The sequence below is a fragment of the Lissotriton vulgaris genome, chromosome 1_1 (genome assembly GCF_964263255.1).
Source record: "Lissotriton vulgaris chromosome 1_1, aLisVul1.2, whole genome shotgun sequence".
In the NCBI taxonomy this organism is placed as follows: Eukaryota; Metazoa; Chordata; class Amphibia; order Caudata; family Salamandridae; genus Lissotriton; species Lissotriton vulgaris.
This window is the reverse complement of record NC_141685.1, coordinates 901,662,289-901,681,763: the sequence shown is the minus strand read 5'-3', so window position 1 is coordinate 901,681,763 and position 19,475 is coordinate 901,662,289. Positions and strand designations below refer to the sequence as shown.

At 43.5% G+C, this 19,475-nt stretch overlaps 1 protein-coding gene across 3 annotated transcripts in view; it reads left to right on the top strand.

Annotated features, from left to right (window-relative positions):
• LOC147748145 (complement C3-like) overlaps nt 1–19,475 on the top strand; it is a 1,551,795-nt gene that overhangs the window by 739,968 nt on the left and 792,352 nt on the right. For all 3 annotated transcript variants that reach the window (XM_086959014.1, XM_086959019.1, XM_086959009.1), the window contains exon 16: nt 9,398–9,469. In XM_086959014.1, the coding sequence (XP_086815140.1) occupies nt 9,398–9,469 (72 nt within the window). The remainder of the gene's footprint in view (nt 1–9,397; nt 9,470–19,475) is intronic.

Genomic DNA, 19,475 nt, shown 5'->3' with positions numbered 1-19,475 from the left:
GCGGCCTCAGTCAATTCCTTATAGTAAGCAGTGGGATTTTTACGGGGATCGGGGAGCTGAGCTTTTAGAGTGAGGACCTCGCTTCGTTTCCAAGGGGTATAAACCCATTGCTCCTGAAGCCTAGCGTCCACACGAGCCCTAGGTATTTGGCCAGCGCCATCCCTTAATTCAGGGATTTCAGGATAATAGAGGGGATGCACCTCTCTCATAGGGTGCTGTGCTCCCCAATCGGTGCACTTCCGGTGCATTCGTTCACGATAATGCACAAGAGTTGCTACGTTCTGATATACTTCATCAGCCTGTAATTGGAATTTAAAAGCTCGATCTCTTATATCACGCAGTATTTGAGGAGGTATTCCCTCTTCGAAACACTGCTCCCATAGTGAAATTAATCGGATCGCCATATTCTCCAAAGCCAGTTGCTGCGCAACTGGTTCAAAATCTTTCATGGTGCTCCAAATGTCCTCCAAGGTGTAAATGGCGTTCCGCATCCACTGGGATGCCTGAACTACTATGGCCTTCCTTTCTTCCGTACCCAACAACAACCTAGTATAGACTCGCTGATCACTCAAGTCAGGTCTAAGACGCTTGGGCGTGGTATCTAGGCAAGCCGTGTATCGGGGATCTATGACAGTCTGAGTCGGAGGGGAGAGAAATACAGGGTGCAGAGGGGAGGGGACAGCCGCGTCCGGTTGTAAGGATATCAAGGGTGAGGTAGTCGGACGGAGAGTGGGAGGGGGGAGTAATGCATTTCGTACTAATCCGTCAGCAGGGGCTATGGCAGCCGTTCCCACCGGTGCTCCAGTGGCCGATGCTGCTCCAATTTGGCCTGCTCGTACCAAAGGCACGGCTGGGTATAATCCCTGTGGTGCATAAGGAGGGGGTGGTCGGGCTTCCAATAAGTCCTCTATTTCATCTCCGGTCTCAGATCGAGTCATATAACTTTTGTCCGTCTCTAAACAGAACTGCCTATCCATTTATGCGATAGTCTCTTCAACCTTCCCTTTATCATAAGCTATAGATTTCTGGGTGACTGTCTGTCCTGATTTAAGCTTTCCCAATTTCTCTTCTTTTATTCGTCGTCGTTTTGCCTCCTTCAACCATAGGTTCAAGGATTCAAACATCGACTGGCGGCTTTTCTTCATAAACAGTTTGTTTTGATGTAATTAATCTTTTTCTCGTCAAATGACCCCGTTAGAGGCCATTGCAAATCGGAATTATCTTTGGTGTACTTATTCCAAATTGTATTAAACAAAATCAGTGTAAGAGCGTGTTTCACATACATATCAAAACTGGGGCTGCCCTCGGGAGGGGCAGGCTGTCTTTCTTCCAGCCATTTATTTCGCCGACAGCAGCACCCAAAACATATTTTACTAAAACAAGGCATTATTGTAATGTTCACACAATTCTACTCATATACTCCAAAAACCATTCACATTCGGACGCGTCCTTCTCACCACTCACACTCTCATATTCTTCTATTTTCTCGCAATAAAGTGCTGTAAAGCGTCGCAAGGCAATAACTTTTCAGTACTGGTTACTTGTTCTGTGCAAATGACATGTCTTCAAAACGAACAGAGCCTGTCGACTCCTGTTCGGGAAATCGATTCAAAAGAATTCTGGACCAACAAAATTCAACAACAAAAGAAACAGTCACTAGACTGTTCTGAGATCACCTGGTAGGCGAACCACGAACCCTCTTACAGGCCATCCCATGGTCCTGTTCTGGTTGGGCCGGGCATCTGGGCATGCAGCTCCAGAACCCCAGCTTACCCAGTTGCTCCTAGGGCTTTCCGAAGAGGATTCGGCCGAGCGAGTAACTCAGTACACCGCTAAGGCACCAGGTGTTGTCTCAAGTTTTCACCAAATAAATCCGTGAGGTATCTACCCGCGCAGCCACTTCGGCGCAAGGTCAGACCCCCAGATTCCCTTTTGGTCCGGATTCCCCGGCCACCAACAAAAGCAGTTAACCGCTACCAAGGAGACACTTCTTCCAAGTGTTTCTCATCCAATACAATCAAAAATTCACTCACCTGGTGCACTCAGGTCGATTGCGGATTCTCCACTGCCGACTCCTAGACAGACCGGCACAGTTTGTTTTTTCTCTCGGGTTAAGCCCGTAGGACTCTGGCGTAGGGTCTTCAGCAGCTGGGAGGGATACTGGACTCGAAAGTGGAATTTCTTGTTTTCGTACCACAAACGGGTGTTTCAAATCAGGATTCTCTTTCTGTCCACCCACTCGGCCAGAACTCCTCCCTGTCCCTTCTACTCCTGTTTACAGGAGGGTACGACCCTATCGCGGAGTCCCGGCGGAGTCGCCAACTGAAGGAACCAAAATATTATACTAATGGACTATACTCACCAAATAGCCCATATACCTTATTCTTGAATAATAAAGCAGTCGGCAATGGAGAAGGTTCAATTGTTTATTCTGCAAATACAAGCCCTGACAGGGGAGCCTCAGTCTACACGACCCTCGGAGGTGCGCAGAGGAGACTGACTACATACAAGTGGGGCAAAGCATATGTACGTTTCACACATAGCACGATGTCACCTTACTAGGAAAGATACAACTTGTCCGTGAGCCAGCAGGAAGACCCATATAAGGCACAATTGATTGCTAGTAGCTAGGCCTAAGCTATTCCGGTGGCAGGTCAGTAAGGTGCCTCCCTTTCTATCTGTAGCTCGGGGAGTGCAGGAACGGGATCTGCTAGAATGTGCGCATCTCACAAGAAGGGCAGGTGTGACCTTGAGTTTCCCTGAGCTACAAACTAGCGAGTGGAGCAGACAGCTAAGTCCGTCATCGTGGTTTCGTGCGGAAAGCTTAATCACGTGGTTTCAGGGAAACAGTACTTGAGGCAGAGAAACGAAACAAGATGGCTCCGGTCACACCAATAGGTTTAAGCAGCACTAAAGTGAATTGTTCCTAACTTTAATAATACAATGAGAATAATGCAATGCAAACGTGCGGTTATAAGGTTATATTGTATATATTAGGCCAATGACATGTATTTATCGCATTTATATCCCATCACATGCTTTCATCCCCGAGTATACCGGACCCTCACATCAGCACCATCTCACAGTGGGCAAAACAGCACTTTCACACCGGTAGGGGTAAATACTTCAACACATCAGTTTACAGCACTCAGCTCACAGTTTAGGTGCACGCTTTCATCCCCCAGTGCACTGGCACCTCACCTCAGCACCATCTCACTCTCGGCAAAACAGCTCTTTCACACCGGTAGGGGTAAATACTTCAGCACATCAGTTTACAGCACTCAACTCACGCTTTAGGCGCACGCTTTCATCCCCGAGTTTACTGGCACCTCACCTCACCATTATCTCACTCTGGGCTAAACACCACTTTCACAACGCTAAGGGTAAATACTTTGCTTCACACTCCCTCTAAAGCACACCCTAACCACCCTACAGAGCTCACAGTTCTCCCACCCTCCTATTTCCTACTTTTTTTGCCCTTTTTTCCCTTACTTGCTTCAACTGAATCACAAAATGGCGGCCAAGACTCCCTAGTTACAACCGCACGCACCGCTCGCAGCCAATAAGCAGCAATCTCGTGCTCGTAACTCCTCAGCTAATCAGATGACAGAATTCCTAAATATTAATATCTGTAAGTTTTTATATTTCTCCAAAACTACTGAACGAATTTACACCAAATAAAAAAAGCGTGCTTTCTAGACCAAGACCCTTCACCCTGCCAAATTTGGGGTAATACCGTTCACCCGTTCGACCTGTAGCCTTGTCTAAAGTTTCCTATGGAAATTAACATGGAGAAAACACGTTTTGGGACCCCCTTTTTTCTCAGCCCCCCTTAATGAATCCCTCCCAAACTTTCAACATAGGAGCTGATATGAACAAAGACATTTTTTGAAAATTTCATGAAGATTCATTAAACAACGCCAAAGTTATAAGCAAAACAAAAAAATTTCTTCCTATGGAAACTCAGTCCTTAACTATAACTACCTACTGGCGACCGCCAGTAGGTAATATATATTATATATATATTATCTACTGGCGGTTGGCAGTAGATAGTTATAGTTAGGACCTATTATCCATAGGAAAATCGCAACATTCTATTCCCAATAACTTTGGGGCCGATTGACAAATCTTCGTGAAATTTTAAAAACTCGTGGCCCGCTCCGGTCCGCTCCTATCTTTAAAGTTTCGGGGTGATTCGTCAAGCGGGCCGAGAAAAAAGAAGATCCCAAAATGTGTTTTCCCCATTCAATTTCCCGTAGAAAACTTTAGACATGGCTACAGCCCGAACCAAATTTGGCAAAGAGATAGCCCTTGGTTCAGAAAGATCCCTTTTTGTTAAATGGTGTAAATCCATTCAGTAGTTGCTGAGAAAATCAAAAAGGTTTCGATATATAGAGGCGCGCAGGATTCGCGCACCCTCCTGATCACGAGTTTCATGCTTATTTGCTGTAGGATTTCTTTATGGGTGAAGATTCTTCAGAAGATATTAAAGTTTGTGTAGTAACAGAAGGTGTCATAACAGAAGAGGAGTGGGCCACAGATCTGAGGGATGATGCCAATCTACAACGTGTGATTGGTTTTGTGCGAGATGGATGGTGTGACAAAAAGGAATGTGAGGAAGATATGAGAAGATACTGGTGTGTTAAAGAGCAGATGTCTTTGCTTAACAGCTTATTGGTCAGAGGGAGCAGATTAGTTCCACCTACGAACTTAAGACCTAAAATAATTCAGGGGGGACACACAAGTCACATGGGCATCGCAAAAACAAAAGAAAGAATTAGGGAGGTATATTGGTGGCCTGCTATGGACACCCAAATTGAAAGGTCTGTGCGGGGTTGTGCCAAATGTTCCATTAGTGTCAAAATCCTAAAGTGTAGGACTCAACCCATCGTCATCAGAAAGCAATCTACCGGTCCTTGGGTAGATATTTCGTTGGACATTTTGGGTCCTGTCAAGGTTAGAACACAAGATAAATATGTATTGGTGTGCATTGACATGTTCTCCAGGTGGCCAATGGTAAAGATCGTCGATTGTGTGGACTCATCTTCAGTGATTTCCTTTCTTGATGATCTGTTTGCAAATGAAGGCTTACCTAACTCTATCCTGATAAAGGAGTACAATTCACTTCTGGTGCGGTTCAGAAATTTTTGACTGAGAGAGGGATCACACATAAACGTGCATCCCTGTATCACCCAGAAAGCAATGGGGTAGTGGAGAGGTTTATTAGAGTTCTTAAGGAAGCTATGCAATTGGCTCTGGTGTCCAGCTGTAACTGGGATAGCTATAAAAAAAAGGTGTACGAGTACAGGTTCACTCTGCATTCATCTACAGGTGTAACCCCTTTCGCCTTGTTCAAGGGAAGAGCAGCGTCTACCCTTCTCAAACCTTCTTGGGTGTCGACAGCTCTACCTGCTACTGGTGGTGTTGATAGTTGGGAGGATAGAGAATTGGAAAAAATGGTTAGGAGGAAAAGGTTGTATGATACGAGGAAAGCTGTTAAAAAAAACATGGTGAGTGTTGGAGATTTAGTCAGGATAAAATTACCTGAAAGAAAATTTGGCGTGTCGAAATTTAGTCAGCCAACAAGCTTCATCAAACTCTTGGGGAACTCTGTTAGAACACAAGATCATAAGGTTTGGAACCTCAATAGGGTAGCTAAATGTCTTCCAAATCATGTTGATCTGTGCACTTCTCCACCCTCTAGCACTACACCAGAGTCTGGTCTGAGGAGATCTGTCAGGAAAAGGTCTACCCCTTCTCGCCTTCAAGACTTTGTTTAATATGCTCACTGTTTTACGTTCATTAACTATTCCTTTTGGGTGTTTATGAAAAGAGGGAGGTGATGCAGTGTCCTTGTCTGAGGACTTGCTTTCTCTCTTGATGGCATTCCTTGGCTCATGAACTCTCCTACTGTTCTAATGTAGAATGACATTGTATTAGAATGTTTAGCCTCAAACTCAGAGTCAGTTCTTCCTGCACTCTGAAGGATGAGGTCTCTTTTACTTTGAAGTGACAATAAACTTCTTGGATTACTATCTTGCTGGCTGGCTGTTTGTTTCTACAACCCCACTTCTCACTCTCACCCACCCCCTGGGCCTTTTATGTGCATTAAGAAAACCTTAAAAAATGTAGATGCACAGATACACACACACAAACATGCAAGCACAGAAACAAAGAAACATGCATACACAGACACAAACACACACATAGACATGCACATATTTGGAAACAGCCACCTGCATACACAGATAGATGCAACCATATAAGCATACATAGATATACACACACTCATGCACACATAAGCATGCAGGCACAAGCACATATAAACACAGACACACACACGCACATAGTTATGCACATAAAGAAGCATGCACATATATATATACAGCATGACCAAGAGGAGCTACATTTATACATTGACACACGCATTCACATATATTCAAGCACACACAACACCCACACGGGCATTCCTACGTAATAGGTTTTGTACTCAAACGTTTGTATTGTCATTTATTAACAGGTAAATAAAGTAGTAAAATTAAATTAGGGGCACCAATGCAAATGTTTAGAGCTCGTGACTTTCCGGAGGTATGACTTCAGAAAGGTACGTGCTTAGAAAGCCTGCCAGCAATGCCAACGATTTGTGATTAGAAGAAATGCCCTTCTATAGTTTACAATTCAATACTCAGTAACTCCGGAGACTGTGTCAGAAGTAGCAGTCAGAATAGTGCCATGTTTGAACTGCAGCTGCAGCTTCAGCTTTTAGTATGTAGTCACTCGCTGGGAGATGGCACTTTATTGACCAATGGAAGTTTGGGAACGATTGAGACTAAAATGTCTAGTTTCACAAACGGGGGCATAACCTTTTCACATGCACGTTCGATTAAGATTTTAAAAAATGTGGATTTGCATAAAACTCTGGAAACAAAACAAGATACACTACCGTTGTGTTGTGAGTGTGTTAAACAAATAAACAGCAGTCAGTGAATGAAAACAAAGGAGCCCACAGACTAAGTAACTATTACTTGGGCTTAGTACAGATTTGATTTAGTGTACATATCTGTACATATTATGGGACACGGCCAAGTAATAGTTGTTGAAATAGACGACTATATACGAAAATCAAGGCCACATAGCAACATCCCCTCCGTAACTCCAACCCATCCTTCCCATTTATTATTACCCCTCACAAAGCCCCTCCCTTAAAAGCACAATGTAAAGAATGCAAACAAGGTTCTAAGAGTTATTTTTAGGTCACAGCTCTCAAAAATGCACAAACAAACAACAGCGGCCGGCAGCCATACCTAAACTGAAAGCGTACAATGTGTAAACAGACAAAAGGGGCCGGCAGAAATACTAAAGTGAAAGTTCACCATGCCACACACTAGTATAAAATTAAATAAACAAGTAGCCCCCAAAGAACACATAACACTTGTGTGTAAGGGAACTGTAAGTGGACGATGCTCCTCGTGTACAACCGGAATGCTGTATCGGAGCGCTAACCAATAAGGAGCCAGGAAGTAAGAGCGATGATGGAGTGAACCAATTGCAAGCAGCAGGCTGGATTACACTCCGTAAAGTAATTTAAGTATGTCTTGGAAATAGACCATGCGTGCTGATGCTCGACCTAAAAATTATGAATTGCTCTGAAAAGCAATTTTCTTTTCAATATATTGCTATAAGGTTGAAATAATCATGTCCTCCTTCTTTTAATGAGGTTGAAGCTGTTGCTCTAATTAGATTTCCACTGTTTAGTCCCAAAGCTAGTAATGCAGTGGATTTCCCTACAACTAACGCCTTTGTCTAGACTTAGTACAGGTTCCTTCATTGATTGTAGTGACCTTTTGTTGTCGACTGAAAGCGTATGATAGGAGCTAACATCAGCAACACATTACAATGACAATGAAACAAATTTGGCTCCGCAAAAATGTCAGAGAGAATATGCGATGTTACATCGCATGCGATGCATCGCATGCCATTACAACGTGGTCGTTACAACGACCGCGTTGTTACATCGCATACCATTATGACACAAGTTGTTACAACAACTTGCTGAAGGGTGCGCTGGATGTTGGAATAGTATAATTTACTATTCCAACTCCAGTGTGTGCAACAGTAGGGAAGGTGGGGGATTTTAAATCCAACACCTTCTGTCCGGTACAGTAAGTCGTTGTAACAACTTGCATCGTAATGGCTTGCGATGTAACAACGCGGTCGTAACAATCGCGTTGTAATGGTATGCAATGTATTGCATGCGATATGAAGGATGTCTCCCAACAGAGAGGATGGGGACCATACAATGAATGTTTATAAGCAAATTTAGTAAAAGTTACACAGCAATAAATTAGTAAGTTCAATTCATACAAAAAGCAAGCATATGTATATACTTGTGCAATCTAAGCATGTATATTATAAAGAAAATGATGCAGAATATAATCACAACGTAAAGAGGACAGAGTATAAAGTAATCTTGGTCTATAACGAAATTTCCCTATTCAAAATAAGGCATTGGAAGTGACAAGGGGAAGTTCGAAGAGGAAGGAGTCCTCATCAGAAGAACCGAGTTAAAAGTTCAAGAGTAAAAACACAAGTTCTCAAGCATAATGCTCCTTGGGCAAGAAGATCAGGACATTTTGAGAAAGGTCTTCTCTCAGCAAATTCAGGACAGGATCTGCTAAACTATTCTAAAGAAAACACAATTAATTCTCAATAGAAAGGTCTTGAGACTTCTTCCCACCAACTCCCTCTTGTAAATCCAGTCAGGAGACACTGCTTTCAGGGAGCAGGTAGGCTCACCAGGTTTCCAGAGTTGGACAAGAAAGTATGCAGCTGTGCAACCTTGAATTTAGCAACAGTCAGCCTGGCTCTCTCCCATCCCCATGCATTACATATGTACAGTCAAGTTTCAATAAACCTAGTTAATCTAACAGTTCTCAACAGTAAATAAACACTTTGTTATAACAAATGAGTAACTCTTCTTGATACTGCACCTGCAGAGGAGAGAAGAACAAGAAACTTGCAATGCATTTATTTAAGAAATACTCTGCTTGATTGAGGCCTAGGCACAAGTCAGGAGAGGGTTAAGAAAAAGAAAAAAGATGGCATCCAAATGAGTACAGTTAGCACGGGCAAATGCAATGATAAAATAAGATATATATGTGTCTCTTACTGGGGGAAAAAGCCAGCTATCTACTGACATTTGATGAATTAGGTACACACAGATTAATAACTTTATTATCACACAATAAATATAATCAGCGTATAAATGAATGGATCACTTAATTATTCTGCTCCACTAGTTAACAAACTCTTGAACCTTTCTACAACTTCCTTTCCCAAGCAAATAAAAGTCATTCTAGGTCTTCGGTTTGAACTCATCATTTTTTTCTTTTCACAGAACTGAAATGCCCTAGTCCTCTATCTCGCAAACGCCGTGCACTTAAGAACGTGGAACTGAAAAATAACAAAGGTTAGTGTCTTCAGAAAATATAATCTAATTACATCCATTCCCAGAGATAATCTGCAGGATATTTTTCCTTTATTTAGACATGTAATAATTTCTTGATTGAAAAGTATTATCAAACTTACCTTGAAATGTACCTTTTCAACACTAATTTTGGATTTCATACAAAACTGTTGAGTAACACTGTCTATGGAAAATTAAAAGCTTTTGGCCACAAATTTGGCAAAAACAGAGAAACTAAAGATCGTTTTTAGGTCGAGCCTAGTGTTGCAGCGCATGCGCTTCTCGCTATGCGTGGCATGCAGTATTCAGTATAGCATGGAAGCTTCGTGTAAGCACCAGCCCTCCTTTTTTCATTGGCTTAGGTCCTAAATGCTGCCTTCTGATTGGATTTAGGCTTGTTAGTCCGGCCTCATGACTGCCATGTCGTCATTTGTATCCTTCCATGGATATTGGCCCCTTTACTTCAAACACTATTTTCTTCTTGTGCCCCCCCCCCAGCACTCTGTGACTTCTCAGCCACCCCCACACTCCCGTTCCTGCCTTCTTGTCCTCCCGCTCTCCAGTCTCCATTGCAATAGGTCTCGCGTAAATGCGAGTCCTATTGCATTGCAAATGCTTGTTTGTTACTCTGTCAATTTCATCCACGAGCCCTTGCTGGAGTTTATGAATGAATGAATATAGGCTTTTTAAAGCGCAAACTTAGCCCAGGGGCATCAGGGCACTGCAAAGAGGGATCAGGATCAGAAATGTCCTTAGGTACCAGGGCTTACAGATTTGGGCCGGTGAAGAGCCAGGTCTTCAGGGCCTTACGGAACGAGGAATGAGTTTCCAGAATCGAAATTGAGGGCGGAAGGGAATTCCACAGATTGGGGCCAGCCAGGGAAGATGCTCTCCTCCCCATCTGGATTTCCTAAACCTGGGCACTGTTACCAGATTATTGCTGGCAGATCTTAGCTGCTTGCTGGGGACATATCTCCGAAACAGTTTTTTAATGCCTTGTGACCCCATATTGTAAAAGGCCTTGTGCACCAGGCACAGGACTTTAAACACAATTCTCCATCCCAAAGTGAGCCAGTGCAGACTTCTGATGGTAGCCAATACAGAGTGGAATTTAGGTAGGCACATCACCAACCTGGCGGCAGCATTCTGCACAAGTTGAAGTTGGTGTAGGAGCCCCTTATTTATCCCTACATAAAGGCATTGCAGTAGTCTAATCTAGACAGCACAAGGGCAACCAGTGCCTGTTTCTGAGGGGAGGGAGAGAAATTGGAAGATCTCCTTGAAAATCCATATCATCCCGAAGCAGGTAGAAACTGTTCTATTTATTTGGGGGCCCAGGGAGAGGGAAGTATCCACTATGATGCCTAGATTTCTGGCACTGGAGCCAGGGCAAGGGCAGGATCCAAGTGCGTCAGGCCACCAGGCCTCCGACCAGATATCCTTTTTGTCTCCAAAAATTAAGATCTCAGTTTTATCCCCATTGAGTCTTAGATAGTTCTCTACCATCCATGAAGCCACCCCCAGCATGCAGTTTTAAAATTTGCTGCTGACCCTGTGACACTCTCAGTGATGGTAATCATGATTTGACTGTCATCCGAGTAAGATAGCACTTCTAGGCCGAAATATCTTACCAACCTGGCAAGTGGGGCTACATAGATATAAAAAAAAGGAGGACTCAATGAGGATCCCTGGGGAACTACACTGAACAATTGTTTAGGGGTGGAGAGGAATTGGCCCATCTTGACTCTCTGTGAACTGTCCATGAGGAAGGATGTAAACAGATTAAGGGCAGAGCCCTCAATCCCTATTTCACAGAGCCTCCCAGCCAATCTAAGGGGGGAGATCATGTTGAAGACTGCCGTCAGGTCCAGAAGGATCAGTAAGGTGGTATGACCAGCGCCAACCTGCTGTCGAATGTTGTTAAAAACAACAGGTAATGCCGCCTCGGTACTGTGTTCCCTTCTGAACCCATGGTGCAAGCCATCGAGCCCTTAGTGTTCCTCCAAATCAGTACTAAGATGGAGGTTCAGATGTTACTCCAATATTTTGGCTGGGACGGGCAACAGGGAAATAGGCCGGTAGTTCTTTAGTTCCGCAGGGTCCAGAGAGGGCTTCTTTAAGAGAGGTTTAACCACTGCAGTTTTCCATGCGGTGGGAAATTGGTCAGAGGTAATGACAGCATTAAGGATTGAGGTCAAAGGTGGGGCAATGGTCTCCTTTCCTAATTTCAGGATCGTCAGAGGGCAGGACTCCAGGGGGAACCCAGATCTAATTCCACTTAACATCCGCTCAGTGTCCTCTTGAAGTAGGAGAAGAAAGGAGCGCAAACGTCAATCCTTCAGAGGAGCTGCCAGAGAATCCGATGGAAGATCTGACTTTAATCCTCCAGCATTGAACATCTCCAAGGAGGAGTATATGTCCTTAATTTTGGCAAAAAAGAAACATGCCATTTTATCACACAAATCCTGGGAAACCTCAGTGTGGAGAGAGGCCGTAGGAGCTAGGAGGGAATTAATCACAGTGAAAAGTTCCCTTGGGGATTTTATGGATTCCGTCTTCTCGGCATAGTAAGTGACCTTTTCCTCATTAATGACCAGCTTATATTCCATAATCTAAGTCTGTGCAGATCCCTTTCGACTGAGGTAAGATCGCAGCACCACTTTCTTTCCTGGTGTCGGTAAACCTGTCTAAGCTTTCTCAGCCTTTCAGAGAACCATGGGGCCGATGGGCGTTTTCTGGCTACATAGTGCTCCTTGAGAGGGGTGAGAGAGTCCAAGGCCGCCAAAAGCCAGTTGGAGAAGTCGTCATAGATAGAGTTGACATCCAAGTAGGGGAGGCAGCAATAACTGCTAAGTTTATTAAGAAGATCCTCCTTATTTATCTGGCTAAAGTTTCTCTTCATCTCTACCCTGTTCTTAAAATTAGGATCTGGGTGAGATACTGGCATTTCCATAAGGAATGGGATGGCAAAATGATCGGACGAGGAGAGTGGAATAGGATCCATCACCTCTATACTAGGGTCATTAGAGAAGATCCTGTCCAAAATGTGTCCTGCGTATGCTTGGGGCTCCTCACCAGCTGAGGGAGATCACAGGAGTCCATAGTTTCCAAGAAAACCCGCATCTCAGTACATAGAGTTTTCTCCAAATGAAAATTTAAATCACCCAAGACAGTTACATTAGATCTAGCCAGATAGGGCACTATTCGATTTCTGAAGTCCTGATTGAACATTGCTCTGGGTACAGGAGGCCGGTAGGTGACAATTCCAACAAAACTTTCAGTGAGTAGGACCTTCAAAGACAAATATAGGGCCTGATATAGGTCTGAGGGAGAGGTGAGGGCCTCAGTGAAGCACGAATAGATGTCTTTATAGACTACTCTTTAAATCCCCCCTATCCTCCCTTCCCTATCGAGTCTGGATAGGGCATACCCGGAGGGAATGGCCTCCACCAAGTTTGGCCCTGAGCAATCTCTGGCCCAGGTTTCAGTAATGAAAACCCAATCGGGCTTTCGAAGGGACACAAAATTGCTAAATTCTCTTGTGTGTTTGATCAAAGATCTGTCATTCAGGAGATATCCTATAAAGGGCTGTTTCAAAGACAAAGGATGGGACTGACCGATATCTTCATGGGATTTCTTGGCTGCACCCAGCGCGATAGCTGCCTCGCAGTTGGCACACTCGTACATCTGACAGCTGGCCAGAGGCTCAAGATTCATAGGCCTGCACTGCGAGCCCTTTTGTGCGTGAAGCTCCAGTAGCTGTTCCCTGGAATAAAGCAGGGGCTTACCGGACTCTAAAATGAATTGTTAAGTGTGCATTGCCTCTGACACCATAGATCTCACAAATTATTTATAGTCAATGTCCTATTTATTGACAATGAACGCTTAAATACTTTAAGCACATTATTTTACGCTTTTTTCAAAAAGGTACACATTGGGTGTAAACATTTCATTTTTGATTATCTCCTTATATCATGTAGCACATTCGACATATATTTACAACAACTAATAACTTGCTAACTTAAAAGTACATCAACGTGAAACAAATAACCAATACATAGTGATGAAATTAATAGATTCATATATCAACAATACACAGTGATGAAATTAATAACAGGGTCCTACTGTCGGTCTAGCAAAGATTTTATGGGTATCCTAGGGGTATGTTATCAGTTTGTCCCTCAAAGGAGTGATTAGTTGTCCTGCGTATGGCCAGGGAAAGTCACTTATTTCACGAAGGATTTTATGCCTTACTGTGAGATACGTCTCTCACGGTATGTCCAAATTATTTTGACTGGATCATAGGGCATACATTTCTCCTGGCTCTGAGGTTGAGCCTACGCGTTTCGACCTATTAAATTCTTGACAGGATAAATTATTTAGACAGGTCTTCATCAGGGCTCGCTGTAGGTGCTGTGGGACATCGTGTTACACCTAAGTGAAAGTTATAAGGGGCATGTTTTAATGATTAAATCTGGATTATAGGACCAAATAGCAGTGCTTTTTAATGTTTTCAGGTGCAGTATAGTACATATAAAGCTCACGTACCCAATTAAAGTAGAGGCGATTCTGCATGTCTTGTTTTACATGTAAAATACAGGAGGCGGTGTGGTGGTGGGTCCCACGGTGGCCTGGTGGAACTGGGGGCCCGCAGTCGGGAATTACTGCGGAGAAAGCAGGAAAAATGAATTGATGGTAGGTCCATGACAACCTGTGGGCATCTCTCATATTGCAATTGGGGGCCTACTTAATGGTTCATGGTACTTATGGAAGATGCCTGTTTGCAAGTGTCTGGAAAGGGCATGAGGTGGGTACGCTCAGATTTTGTCAAGGATCCCTGGTGGGTCTAGGGCCCGCCTTGGGCATAGCGTACCTGGGGGTGATCTTTCTGACCCCTGCCCGTCCACCCCGCGGATAGACAGCCCCGCGATGAGGACGCCGTGACGAATAAAAAGAAAAGAAAACGAGCACTGATCAGAAAGATCACCCCCAGGTACGCTATGCCCAAGGCGGGCCCAAGACCCACCAGGGATCCTTGACAAAATCTGAGCGTACCCACCTCATGCCCTTTTAAGACACTTGCAAACAGGCATCTTCCATAAGTACCATGAACCATTAAGTAGGCCCCCAATTGCAATATGAGAGATGCCCACAGGTTGTCATGGACCTACCATCAATTCATTTTTCCTGCTTTCTCCGCAGTAATTCCCGACTGCGGGCCCCCAGTTCCACCAGGCCACCGTGGGACCCACCACCACACCGCCTCCTGTATTTTACATGTAAAACAAGACATGCAGAATCGCCTCTACTTTAATTGGGTACGTGAGCTTTATATGTACTATACTGCACCTGAAAACATTAAAAAGCACTGCTATTTGGTCCTATAACCCAGATTTAATCATTAAAACATGCCCCTTATAACTTTCCCTTAGGTGCAACACGATGTCCCACAGCACCTACAGCGAGCCCTGATGAAGACCTGTCTAAATAATTTATCCTGTCAAGAATTTAATAGGTCGAAACGCGTAGGCTCAACCTCAGAGCCAGGAGAAATGTATGCCCTATGATCCAGTCAAAATAATTTGGACATACCGTGAGAGACGTATCTCACAGTAAGGCATAAAATCCTTCGTGAAATAAGTGACTTTCCCTGGCCATACGCAGGACAACTAATCACTCCTTTGAGGGACAAACTGATAACATACCCCTAGGATACCCATAAAATCTTTGCTAGACCGACAGTAGGACCCTGTTATTAATTTCATCACTGTGTATTGTTGATATATGAATCTATTAATTTCATCACTATGTATTGGTTATTTGTTTCACGTTGATGTACTTTTAAGTTAGCAAGTTATTAGTTGTTGTAAATATATGTCGAATGTGCTACATGATATAAGGAGATAATCAAAAATGAAATGTTTACACCCAATGTGTACCTTTTTGAAAAAAGCGTAAAATAATGTGCTTAAAGTATTTAAGCGTTCATTGTCAATAAATAGGACATTGACTATAAATAATTTGTGAGATCTATGGTGTCAGAGGCAATGCACACTTAATAATATTTACCTTGATTCCAGCCTCTGATCACCTTAACAGAATCAATCCCCTGTGATTTTTGTTAAATTTAGTGTAGACACCCGTCTACGAGGGACTATTTGGAAATCCAATTTTCCCCACCTGAGCGTCATGCTCTACTAGGCAGAACCACAATCTCACCTTCTGCCAAAATCTACTCATGGTACACTGGTGTGCTACCTGAATAAAGAGAATATTTCTTTCATTTATCCCTTATACTTGTGCTACACAATAATCTCACGTACCTAAGAAGTCAAAAGAAAAGACCAGCAACAGCACTTCCCTTCCGATATCTAAATGTCAGAACCAAAGACCTTGAGCATTAGAGAGGAAGACATCGAAACACTATTGAAGAGACCATCAACACTGAACCCTGGAAACACAGCAATTCAAGCTGGCCAATCCACAGAATTGGAAAAAATTGCCCGTCTAAAGAAAAAGCAAATCAGAACATCCCTCCATGGGGAGGTATTACTAGAACACTTACGAGCAGGAACCACTCCAGTAGGATTACAAGTAAAAAATGTGCCGGTAATTTTTACTGATGACCCTGAATACTTGGAAGGATTTAGTCATATTGGCACCAAATGCTCAAGAGATTGGATGTTCCACTCAATTAAAACTGCCGAACGATTAGGACTTAAAGAACAGGAGCTAATCAAGGAACTGGAAGAAGCTTTTAAGAACAACAAAGCAATTGAAAACGCCCAGGCACTCCTAAGTAAATTAGAAAAAGAAAATCAAATCTTCCAGAAAACAACAGAAGACTTCAAAAAACAAAAACTATTGAAAGACATCACGAACTACTCTGAGAAAAAAACATACCCATATCTGGAAAAGGACTATTACAAACAACAACAAAACACTAGTGCCCTACGTACATACGGAGGTCGCAGCAGAAGACAATTTCTAACATTCTCAGAAGACTCCTCGGCATCAACAAACTCAAGTGACGCCGACGCCTCCACCAGCAACAGAGACGACCAAGCCCGCCAATTCTACCAACAGGCACCTTTTTCCGACAGAGGCAGAGGCAGATCTCGTGGCCGCCCGAGAGGCAACAGGTGGTTCAACCGCCCAAACAAACAATACCAAGGAGAAATCACAACGAGGAGACGAGTTTACTGATGGTAGACCCGAACAAAAACGCAGTCTTCAATCTGTCCAACTACATTCTGTCTGAGAGTGAAATGAGTGTGCTACAGAAAGGATTAACATTCATTCCGACAGTTCGTCCAGATATCTGCCAAACAAAATTGGAACTAATCCAACTTTTCAGAAAAATGAGACTTAAAATATTCTTCGAACATCAGCCAGATCTAATGATTAGAAATTACTCTGGACTAAAAAATCCCTCCACCTTTTTTCCCCATTCCAGTCAAATGCCCGTGGAACTGTTAACATTTGAAAAGAACGTGTTGCGGGACCTTGATACGCTCGAAAAGAGGAAGAAAAGATACATCAAATGGAACCTCAAAATGGATGAAAAAATGGCACTACAAGGACTCCAAGACAACAAAAGTCTCATCATCAAGCCGGCAGACAAAGGTGGGGGGATCGTCATCCTCCCACGTGAAATGTATGAAGCTGAAGTCATACGGCAAGTTACGGATGAAAAGTATTATAAAAAAACAAACGACAACTGGAACGACAAACTGACACACCGCCTGGAAATTCTAGCAAATCAAGGCCGTAAGGAAGGCTGGCTATCCAAAAAGGAGGGAGAATATTTAATAAATAAGAACCCACGTACACCTTTGATGTATATTCTACCCAAAATCCATAAGGACCCCTTGAATCCTCCGGGCCGTCCTATTATTTCAGGAGTCAATTCAATCCTGGAACGACCAGCCAAATATGTCGACACTTTTCTAAAACCCCTTGTTGGCCAGACTACAAGCTTCATTAAAGATACGATGGAAGCAATAAACTTTATAGATGGCCAACCTTTTGATGAGTCAATGGAATTCCTGGTAACCATGGACATTGTGAGTTTATACTCCAATATCCCCCAAGAAGATGGCTTGGAAGCCCTTGAATTCTTCCTCGAAAAGAGAGAAAGACCACATAATGTCCCTACCGATTTCCTAATGAAACTAGCGGAAATCTGTTTGAAATTCAATTTCTTCACATTTAACAACGTCCAATACCTCCAAACCATGGGGACGGCCATGGGATGTCCATTTGCGCCAGAAATGGCCATAATGTACATGGCTCTATATGAATCTACTTGGATCTATAACAACAATCCATTTGATGGACATATTAAAATTTGGCGTCGGTACATCGACGACGTCTTCATGCTATGGAGAGGTGAAGAACAACAACTAAAAGCATTCGTTGTCTGGTTAAATGACCGCAATCCCAATATTCAATTCACCTTGTCATACAACAAAACACAAATCAATTTCCTGGACCTGATGGTTAAACATGAAGATGGTACCATGTTCACCACCTTATACACCAAAGAGACTGACCGGAACACCTTCCTACACTTTTCCAGCTTCCACCAACGCAATCTCCGGGAAAATCTACCGCTAAGCTAATTCATGAGATTGCGCAGGAATTGTACAAAGAAAACTGATTACTTCCACCATGCCCAGGAGCTGATGCACAAGCTGATCGAGAGAGGATATCCCAAGAAATTATTGAAGAGAACAATGAAGAGAACTTGGTACATCCCAAGAGACACCCTCTTGATCCCCAAAGAAAAAAACAAGGAAGACACCCCAATTGTATGTGTGACAACTTTTTCTGGAGCTACTACAGAAATCAAGAAAATAGTTACCAAAAATTGGAACACAGTACGGAGCCTGAAACCTTTCGACGTTCCACCTATCTTCGCACTTAAAAAGAACGAGAGTGTGAGAAATAAATTGGTTCGAGCAGACACATCACTACCAAAGCATGAAAGTTCCATTCAGTCACTCTTTAACCTCCCACCAGTCAAAGGCCATCGCAAATGCGGAAACTGCATTTCTTGCGACAGCACCATAGAAGGAACAATATTCTCTTATGGCCAGAAACAAATCAAACATGAGGTGTTCACAAACTGTAACACCTGCAACGTCATTTATTGTGTCATATGCCCTTGCGGATTGGCGTACGTGGGCAAAACAAGCCAACCCATAAAAACGAGAATATCCCAACACCGCTCCAGGATTCGGTGCAAGAAAGAAAATGCACCCATGGTTCCCCATTGCATTGATAGACATCATGGACCAGACGACCTCAAATGGACAGTTGTAAAACATGTGAAGGGTAAAAATGTGGCTAACAACTTGTCTAAACAAGAAGCGAAAACTATCATGTATCTTAACACTGTGAATCAGGGATTAAATGAACTAGCGGAAATATCCAGCTTCACGTGTTAATCACTATACAAAATCCAGCGCAATACCCCCAGCCTGCATTTATTGCATTTATTCATGCATAACAGAAACTAGCGTCCTGATCTCACAGCAACGAGATCACATGTTCATGACGCGAAGATACCGACCAATCAGGAGCGCCGAGGCACACAGGCCGGCGAACCAACCAATGAGAATACCGATCTCATCCAGAACCCGGGAGAAAAGATTTCATGCCGGACGCGCGCTGTTTAAACGCACAACAGCGAGAGCCGGCAGAGAAGCGCCACGCTTTGCAGGGAGACGCGGAAATCCAGGAATGACACGCACCCCTGCCCGTCCACCCCGCGGATAGACAGCCCCGCGATGAGGACGCCGTGACGAATAAAAAGAAAAGAAAACGAGCACTGATCAGAAAGATCACCCCCAGGTACGCTATGCCCAAGGCGGGCCCTAGACCCACCAGGGATCCTTGACAAAATCTGAGCGTACCCACCTCATGCCCTTTTAAGACACTTGCAAACAGGCATCTTCCATAAGTACCATGAACCATTAAGTAGGCCCCCAATTGCAATATGAGA